The 10,436-nt window shown below is 39.6% G+C and overlaps 1 protein-coding gene across 1 annotated transcript in view; it reads left to right on the top strand.

The window, feature by feature from the left end:
- The first annotated feature begins 885 nt into the window (after positions 1–885).
- The window catches only part of LOC139700986 (moesin/ezrin/radixin homolog 1-like), a 164,192-nt gene continuing 154,641 nt past the window's right edge, over positions 886–10,436 (top strand). Inside the window, exons 1-2 of the mRNA XM_071599529.1 lie at positions 886–961; positions 3,726–3,782. Of these exons, the coding sequence (XP_071455630.1) occupies positions 3,771–3,782 (12 nt within the window). The 5' untranslated portion in view covers positions 886–961; positions 3,726–3,770. The remainder of the gene's footprint in view (positions 962–3,725; positions 3,783–10,436) is intronic.

The following is a 10,436-nucleotide window of genomic DNA, read 5'->3' as shown; positions in this document are numbered from 1 at the left end:
GTTCAGGAGAATGCCATTATGCAAGTTTTTCTTGTTCCCGGGCTATCAATATAAAATTACAAAAGCATTAACCAGGTATCATCAAGTCAATTTCATTTAAAACAACAAAAGCGACTATTCTTACATGGCCGTCGGCGCTGCAAGCCAAGGCAAAAAGAATTGATTGAGCAACATTTCTGTGTTCTTCACGCGTAAATTGGTCAATAAGAACCTTGGCTCCTCTGAATAAATGAAAGATATGCTTTGCATTATCCTCCGTCAACAGTAAATTTACTAGGGCTTTCAAACCTCTCAGTCTTTCCTCTTTATGTTGACACAAGACACTTTTAATACATAGATGATACTTTTCTTTGACTGTAAAATTGTCATTCAAAATGTTATTGCTGGGATAAAATTTCATTCAATATTTTCGGAAAGGTGGAAATATCGAAATTTCAAAGAAAAACGACTTACCGCTCAAGTCACTGTTCGTCATTATGTTACTTCACCTCAGCATTCTAAAAGTATTCCCGTTAGAAATAAATACAGTTTCTGGGGTGAAAGCAAATTTTCTTACATATTATCCAAAATTAAACACCAATGAACTAAATATACCGATAAATCACTGCCACCGAAACTTAATTCTTTACCATGATCTCCTATTCGGTGATAAAAACAAAGGAGGGGTCACTTCAGTCAACAATAGAACAATAATATATTTCAAACAAACTAAATTATTAAGCGACATAATATTTATGAAACAGTCAACAGCAAATAATATAACCGTTTACATGTTATGCGATTAAACTTCTCGTAGAGATTTCCAATGCCATTTCAAAAGACGTACCTAACGTGCGCATTGAGTTTTGCGCATATCGTTGCCCCACCCTTTAACTGCGGCCATATTGTCAGTTCAGTTTGGTGTCAACGTGAGTAAGGCGAGTGTACTTGGAGCTACTCCGTACTGTCTTTGACTGGGGAAGTAAGTACATTGTTGTAAACATTTAGAAATGTTAACTTCGATTTCATAAGGTTGTGGTAATCGTAACATGTGTTTAATGTGGCCTATTTCCATGTATTACGTGTAAAATGCCGGGTTTGTGGTGGCGCTAGTATCATTGCACTTTGCTTACGGTATTCTTTTCAGTGTATTTTTTAGTGACCATTATTTTGGAACTGGGCGAATGTTAGAACATGTTGATGTTTACAGCGATGACTTAATGCTAAACTAATTTATTTCCTTGCGTGTATTGTTGTGTCGTATGCGTATACATGTTGCATTTTTAGTTTTGTCACCACCTGTGAACCTGACGCTTTTCATTTGTTCGTGATTTGTCACGTTTCAGTTGCACGTAAGGCTAGTCGCCCTGTAATAAATGTCTGCAAAAATGCTTTTCATTGTTACTATATAGTGGCTAATGTTGTGGTTTTTTATGCCATACTCCATTCTCCCGGTTTGTTGACGTGTGCGTTTGGGGTATTACTTTTACAGAGTTGTAATTGATGTATTTTGAATGACTACAACCTACGTGAATTTCTCTCGAAGTTTTATGAGCATAACGTGTCAGCAATCTATTTTGAATAACTGTTCGTAATAATATGAAAATGTTGGCCACCAATTGTTGATATCAAGAGAATGTTGTCTTATAATTTCATTTGATTCATAGTATTTATACTGTGAGAGACCGTCTGGTAATCATTTTATGTATTAATCTTTATTGTTTGTATTGGGTATTTTAAAGTTAATATTTCCGTTTCCTTTCATAGTATTCCATTTATCAATCGAATTGTTACTAGTGAGATTTATCTCTCCGTCGCCCAAATCCATAGGCATAGCGAATGGATATTGTGTTCATTTGAATTTATATTATCTTACTAAAAAAGAAAATTGTACCGAAATAGCCCATTCTCGCTAAACCCATTGAATGTTACAAGTTGGTCGGATTGATAACAATAATTCGAATTTGAAATTGGTCATAACGAAGATTTTGTACGTTAAAGTTCAATTTAAAAGTAATGGATCTTAAATGATCTTGTGTTCTGAAGAGTGCTCCATAGGAATGGTAGGAACCCATAAGCGCGGGCGCCGCTGTACAAATTTCAACTCCATAGTTTTAGTAGCGTTACTGGTATTTCATCTTTGCGCTGTCTGGTTCATCAGAATCCTCATTTCTCACCCTTAGATTTTAATTTTCACTCCCTAGCCTTTTCGACTGCCTCGATGACTGCTATGTCCTGAAATAAGTAAACCTGTTTTGGGATTCGGTTATAATTTATTCTATGTAATGCTTGAATTGTGTCTGTAGTGGAGACAGCGAAACGTTTTTGAAAGACTTCAAACATTTTGTTCATATTTTACCAGTTTATCCGAAATTATGCGAAATTGATTGTCCATGAATAGTTGGATTTATTTGTTAACCGAATGATTAACGACACAGTTTCATCACTAACGATTATCTTTTTTCACGGGGCAAGTGCTGCAGGAGGCTTCAGTTGGTTCTCCAATTCTGGGATGACTTAGTCGTTACATTCTAAACAAATTTGTAGGCTGAAAGAATTTATCTATTCCAGGTCTTCTGATCGGGTCTTAACTCATCCTTTTTGTTGATGAATTAGCCACTTTGTTGATGAATTTCTGTCGCTCAATTTGGAGGGTTTTTGTAACAAGCAGTCCCGTATTCGGCTTTGGCTTTGACAATAGTAGTTATTTATATTTGCATTAACCTTAAAGCAAATAAAATAATTGCAATTTAAGTTGGAAGGAAGGTTCAATGGTTCTGCTATAGGTTATGTGAATGTTACCGCGGGGATACCCATTATCTTCGAGTGGTATTATTTTGAAAACTGCTGGTATCCGAGGATTTATTTCTTCCCAGGTATACTCATCGATTATATTTATTTTTCTTGGACCCTCCGCTTCCTTTCTCAAAAGTTAAGTGTAAATAGTAGACGGGAAGAGCTGCGAAAAGTGCATGGCCCCACGAACAGTAGTAGCAGATTGAGTAATATCTCTGTAGTGCTATTCCTGTTAGTACCTCGCTTTTAATTTCTCTTGCGAAATTCGCATTGTCCGCAGCTATATGGCGTCATTTTTTAGGTGCCACCGCATTTAATTTTTGTTTACTGCTGGAGAAAGTTGAGGGTGGAAAGGGGGATGTGTCTAGTTTCAGATTTACGGTATGTTTCATTTACATCGTCTTTATGTGTACAGAGAATGTGTTAATCAGTAAACGCTCTCTAATTGTTTTCTAGATTCTCGCAAACGATTTTGTAGATATGTTCTACCCCATTCTGTGAAGGGATTTAAAAATTTTTCCGGCGAATTATATGAATTTCGCATTATTTTTGACGGAAGTCTTTGACTCATAGTGAATTAAATAATGAGGCCATCCTTGTTCCAGCGGTTTGCTTGTTCACTGACTGATAATACACTATTAAAATTCACCATTGAGAAAATATTTTTATTCTGCCCTTCCAGCATGTTGTCGTGTAAGAAATTTGCCTTCCAGTTTCGTTATTGTACTAAAGCCCTGGAAACTTTATCCAACATCACAACTACTTACTCAAGACGGACGCAATATAGTGATCCCGCGCACAATTTAAATATCGGCCTAGTTTTGTTGGGCGTTGGTAGTCATTTGTTTCCTTGGGAAACAAATGCGCTCACCGTTCCCATCCTTTGTGCCTATAACCCAAACCCATTATGAACATCGATATTCATGAGTCTGTTTTACTTTTGCTTTCAGGGGCCAGTGGTTTGATATCGGGCGGGAAGAACCTAAAGCGCCAAAATGCCGAAGTCGGTAAGTAAATATGTCTCAGCGAAAACGGGAATTGCCTCGTTTCACAATTTGATTCCTCGTCTGTATTTGATTTTTATCGGTTCAATTTATCCATGGGTCCAGTCTCGCGGTTGCGTCCTGCTAAATTTGGATGTAACAGGACGTGCTGAAAAGGGATTCGTTGTTGATACTTCGTTGCCGTTCAATTTACAGTCCCGAACGAATCGAAATTTGTTTAAAATTGTTGATAAATTATCCTAGGTAATCTGTCTATGTATTGCCATAATTGGTGAACTCATGAATAATGTAACATCTAAAATGAATAAGCCACCGCAACCATTTTGAATGTAATGCATTATTGCTATTGTTATGGAGAGTAGTCTTATCAGTCAAGATAGATTTTCGAAGGACTCAATGCATAAGCTTTAAGCTTTTAAGCATCTCCCGGAACTAAATAAGTTCTCGGATTATATACAATAAACCCTCAACTCCACCTATTTCTTTTCCTCCTTTGTTTCCGTCCAACTTGCTTATTCTATTCTCGTCTCTACCACACACCTCTCTGTCATTCTTTAACATTCCAGTCACTCAATATGACCCGTTTCCAGTTTTCCTGCCATCTTTGAATTTCTTCCAGTAATCTTATCTCTTCTGCTAGCATACCTAGCACTTTTTCATTTTTTCCTCTCCATCCATTTTATTTTTTTTCCATTCTTCTCCACACTCTCGTTTTTAAATACTTCCATTTATGGGTATACTTTTGCTTCAGTGGCGAGAAGTTTTAGGGACATGAAAGTACACTTGAAATTGAACTTTTTACTCGTCTTTTCATCTAATACATTAAATTGAATTGGTGAAGCCCGTATCAGGAAAATCTGGCGTTTTTATTGTGTTATTAAATGTATTGTTGGTTGAATGAATGTAAAACTCCAATAGCCGTAAACAGTTTACCTTTCTAAACAAAGAACTATTGAAATTAGTTGGCTAGTGCCACAAGTCAAGGCTCACTTCGACTTGTGTTGTGACGATTACCCTTCAGTACGCTGAAGAGGGCTACTTTGTGGCCGAAATACGCATATTCGTATTCACCTTTCTTATCCTCTCCTTTTTACCTTTTACCTCTTCTTGACTTGTGGCACTAGCCAACTAATTTCAATTGTACGTTGTTTAGGAAGGTAAACTGTTTACGGCTATTGGAGTTTTACATTCATTCAATATTACTAGCCGTAAGAGCTCATTTCTATCAATAGTATTGTTGGTTAATTATATACAGTTAATACGTAGAGTGTTTAGTGGTATATAATGAGATATTCAACAAAGAAGGACCTATTGCCCGTGCAGCGAGTTTGGCTCTCTCCGAACACTACTCGATCCCGCGATTTGCCCGCCTTGCGAAAAATATCCTATATTGCCCCTTGAACTTTATATTCCCCACATGTCCACGCACATATGGTCACAGTATCTGAAAGCTTCCCCATCGTTGCGGTAAGCTGAGGGGGGATCGTCTTGGTAGGGCATTGTAATTGATATTGTTGAGCCTGTTCCCTCCAAAGAGAGTTTTAAGTACTTACTTTAAAATCCTTTATTTTTCACGCTGTTAATGAAAACAACGGTTTAATTCGACCAGATAGTCAAGTTGAAGGCTGATTCTATTCTCAGGATAACTTCCGGTTGTGCAGTGTCCAAATTTCGTGACATTCTTCCCCAAATCAATTCCTTGGCAAGTCCCTTTCACCCTAATTCCACGATATTTATTCAAGAAGCGGTGCATGTCACTTGGCGGCGCACGCTTTACTGTCGACGAAACGATCGTTCGTATGTTCTCAACGACGTGCTTTTTGGGAACCGAAATTGTTGCGTAAACCTGTCCTCCCTTCTGCCCATGACTGCCCACCCTCCCCCTTCCTCATATCCTCTCCGCCCCTTGTATCCCCGGACATCCGCGACTCGCCTTTAGTGGGCGTGTGAGGCGATCGTTTTGACGCCGAACTGTGTGGATCGTATTGGCTGGACACCCCTCCGTCGCTCACGGTCATGCGTCGTAACTTTTTTTTATGCTCGCCTTACGTTCCATTTCATTTGTCGCACGCACTCGTAGTGTTACCGTGTGTGTCTGTGTTCACGTTTGTTCGCGGGAATCGGGGAGATTTGCGAACCGGCCGCTCTTGTTCCTCACGGCTCCGTAGGCGGGGAAGGGGGCCGGGCGAGGAATCTTAAAATAATTATTTTGACCCCCCCCCCCAAACTCTCCGTCGCACCACTCTTTATTTAAGGAGTACGACTTCAATTTCGTCTGTACTGACCATTGAGACCGTATGAAGGCATCTTTACTCCGATGTGAGATCTTTGAGGTCAAGTAGCCAATGCGTTATTTGTTTAAGATAATTGTAATTTGCAGAAATATTTAAGTAGATAAATAGATTATTGCAGTTTCAGTCATCATCATCGGTGTTTCAAATTTAAGCATCAAATACAATTAGTCGCTGTAAGTAAGTCTTGTATGTATTTGAAAATTTCAGTAACGCAAGTAAAAACGGGGATTGACTCCTACTCCGGATTTGTGCATAGATTTTTCTTGTTTTACCCTATCGTGTCAAAAGTTACTGCATTGCAATCAAAAGGGCGAAAATTGCTGGTCATGCGCATGCGCCATCTCTCTCTCCCATCAATCAGGAGACTACAGAGAACTCTCCCGTCCCACGTGACCAGATTAATCGTCAAATTATCTAACAGTTCTTTATGAATGACAGCCTCTCAGGTTTCCCCACACAAGTGTAAATTACGAAACTCCCCAAGGTTTTTTCTGACCAGAATACGAGGCGAGATAATTGATAGCAAGGTCAAGGCGTAATTTTGCTTTAAGTTGTGCACATTCCTTTGTTTAAACAAATGGCAGATAGTCATTTCCCTTTCATTTAGCAAGCTGCGATAAATGATATCTAGGGATGGTTGTTTCCGATTAAGTCACAGGTAGGTTACGCCCCTGAAAACTATTAGTCCGCATTAGGATGGTATCCAGGGCCCCACCGCTAGGGTGTGTGGCAGGGGGTGACGCGCTAAAATTGCAAACTCAACGTAAAAAACTTTGATTGTTAGTTTTTTAAAATTAAATAAATTCATGTCACCTCCAGTCATATGCATAAGGTTATCTAGATGTGGAATACTTCTCTACGTATGCAAGACTTGTTTCTAATTACTAGAAGAACTTTTCCTTTTGATTTCGGCCACGTTTTTTGTTGTTCTGGGTAATTTCTTTTCTTCGTTTTAATCGCCACCCGTCACTAAACCAAGTCTTCAGTCGTTCATGACAGATTTCGGCATCTCTCAATCCACTTTTCTCTCCCCCATTCTTCTGTGTTCATCGAATTATCCTGAATAATTCTCCGCTACATTTGCTACACTTCTTCAATCATTGTCTACTCATCTGCTCTCTTCCGCTCTGCTGTTTTCCGAGTTGCGGAAGCTAAGAGCGTTGTGATCCATTTCAAGGTCGTTGCATTTTTTTTTCCATCTTTACTTGGGTGTTACCCTCATCAGGCCCATTTTCCTTGTAATTGCTTCCTTTTCCAACTCTATAATTCTTCTAATGTCTCTACCACATGCTCGGTTTCCTCCAAAGCAAATTCCACGTGTTCCGTTTCGCCCGCCAGTATAATTGCTCTTCTACTTACATGTTTAGGTTAGTCATCAAACTTAATCGTGAATCATATTTTTTTAAATGATTTATCATCTACGCTAAGAGTTATCTCTAAAGAATATTCGTAGGATTCGTATTCAATGGTGACGAAATAATCTTCTTGAGGCTCTTTCGAAACTGTTTTTGTACTTTGAGTTAGTACTTATTGTTTGCCAGGATTTTATTTGTTTACAGAATTAAATAAAAGTTAGTGAAATTCAGAGGACAGGGCTATCTTTCCCCTTAACGTTTTCAATGAGGCTAAAGTATCGCTTTCACACAAACACACACTGCCGTTCTGTCAGGCTTCGTCCAATGTTTTTGAGAAATTCGTGTGGAATTAAGGGAAATTTATTTTTTTATTATTTTTCTGTCCAGAAATGAAGAATCGTTGCTGTAATTTGAAGTTTCCTTGTATTATATCGCTACCCGTAAAAATGTCTACAGCATCATTAAAATGCGTCTTCTTCATAGCGTCGCGATTAAAATTATTGGCGATTCTGAAATTTAATATTAGGTCTTTGAACATTAAGGCATTGAACTATTACAGGATGGTGGGGAAAGTGCGGATAAAGTCTGTTGAATTTTTCAGTTTCTTTAGAATTTAGGGAATTGGGGCAAAGGGTCGAATTTCACGAAAAATTCCTGAATTATGATGTTCGAAACTGGAATCAGCGATGTGAAATCATGTTTATCTTCGGTGTTCAGACCAGTTTGAGTTTGGCGTTGGTTATCGCGCGAGCAGGACGCCCGGAGATAAATTTATAAGCAGGGACCGAACTCGGGAGTTGGTACCAGTGACACGCAGAGTGATGAGGGCAATGATCAACTTGAAAAATAACTGAACAGATTCTAAACACTCGTAAGAAAACTGAGGAAAACGTCGGCATATTCAGTGGCGAAATTGGGGGAAAAGTGTGGATTGGGAATATTACGGATAACGAGTAGCCTTCTTGAATTTAGCAAATCATGCTTCCCGGTTTTTTATTCGTCATTTAAGTAATTTACCCCCCAAAAATAGGGCATTCATGTAAGGAAATGGAGAGAGTATTCAATCTTTAATCGTGTCCCACTTGTTCGACCTAAGTTTGACCTTGCCTGCTTCCGTTGCGTGAATGAAAAAAAAACGCACGGACGACGCTAATTCGTTACTGGTAATCATCGATGCTTCTTACCGTACGCAAAAATGTTTCCAAGCCGCAAGCGGAATACAATATGCGAGCTTCTGCGTGCGTACGGTGTTCTTCCCCCCCCCCTTTTTCCTACCTCCCCGTGTATCTTACCAGTACCTTTCCACGTCTCATGTCATTCTATAAGGTTAAGGACGCGGACGGAGTCTTGAGGTGTACCATGGTTCGGGGGAGGGGGAATTACGTAAGGCGATCTCTCCCGGCGAATCTAACGGTCTTCACGCGTCGGTCTGCGTGGACGGAATGCCAATGCAGCGCCGGCGACTCACGCCGAGGTATTTTTCACCGGCATTCCGTCAAAGTGCGAGAGTTCATAAGAGTATCTTTCGCGTGCCCTTCTTCATTGGGAGTCAAACCCCGTTCGACTGCATCCCCAGCGGGCGAAGTAGGATGCAGGTGGGAGGAAATCGCTGCAATCCGGGGTTCCGAGATGTGAATTCAGCATCGCCAAAGGTTTCGACGGCGCGATGTGTAGGGGCGACGTCAAGTTTCTTATAGTACGCGCATGTGATAGCTTTTAAATCATGGTCTTTCGTTTTGGAAACGTATTAACATAACAAATTCGGCAACTGTTTGTGGATTTGACCCCCCACCGTATTTCGGCTCCACAAGAACTATGCACGTATGCATGACTACCATCTGCCTGGTGCATCTAAAAAATACGTGTCAAGTGAGTGGATAAGAAAAATCACGAAAAAATTATTTTCGGCTGTTGGCTTTTTTTTCACGCAATAAGGTGCCAAATGTGTTGGGAGCTTTGTGAAGAAAGGTCGAGATGAAAATCTTTCGTCAGATTTTCCAATTCATCTCGCTAATAATAGCGAAATAAAGATCGATCTTGGACTACTGGTTCCTACCGTTCTCATGGAAACTATTCATGTGGCCGCTCTCTTAAACGGATTAAGTGTGACCAGGGTACAAGTTTGCAGTTTGTCTCGAGAAGTTGATTACATTGGGCTGTATTTTTTTTGTAAAGCATCCGACGCTTTTAAATGATGTTTGAGTTCGGCCCTTTAAGGTTGTTTTATTTCTTCGCCCTTGTGATCGAAAATGCCATTTTTTTTCTCTGGCTTCTTCAGGTCTCGTCACCGCGATACTAATACAATTTAATGTCCCTCAAATTTTTTATGTGCCCAACACACATACCCCTCCTCCTCGCCAATTCATTATTTCTCTTATCCTATCCAGCTAAGCACTTCTTAATTATATATTACTGAGAGACATCTCACTTTCTCTCTTTTCTCCGAAACTGTGTTTTTGGCAGCTTTTACTTATTCTTAATTATCAATTCTCTATCCCAGTCTTATAATCGTACAATGACACCCGTCCCCCAGCGATCGCGAATTCCCGTTGTACTCTTATGATTAAATATGAAGTTTGTGATATCTGGGATTCATCCAACGCGGTTGTTACTTTATGAGCAGTTGACGTTTTTTAAAACTTATTTTGTTTACTAATAAAGAAGTAATTAAAGAAAGTGCTGGAAAATCTTTGGTATCCAGTTTCACTCAGTCGAGAAGAGTCAACGTTTCCAGGAGTTGACATCTCAGTAACACAGCTATCGGTTCTCGACTTGGTTGTCTTATTATTATTCAGAAAGAATGATTAGCTCTTGTGTATGTGTTACGTACTATTACTAATGAGGGGATCTGACTGGTGTAGTGGCTTCAACTGCCTTCCCACACCGAGGGCCTGGTTTCTAATCCTGGTGGTGTAAGGACATTTTATGGATGTATCCCAGTTCTTGCTTGGGGTGCTATTTGGAAAGCATTTCAAGTGGAATACGCCTTCCGTCGGATCGAACGTTAA

This window comes from Hetaerina americana, unplaced genomic scaffold (assembly GCF_022747635.1).
Source record: "Hetaerina americana unplaced genomic scaffold, ioHetAmer1.1.p SCAF_11, whole genome shotgun sequence".
NCBI lineage: Eukaryota > Metazoa > Arthropoda > Insecta > Odonata > Calopterygidae > Hetaerina > Hetaerina americana.
The sequence above is the reverse complement of the archived record's forward strand: the minus strand, read 5'-3'. Positions and strand labels throughout refer to the sequence as shown.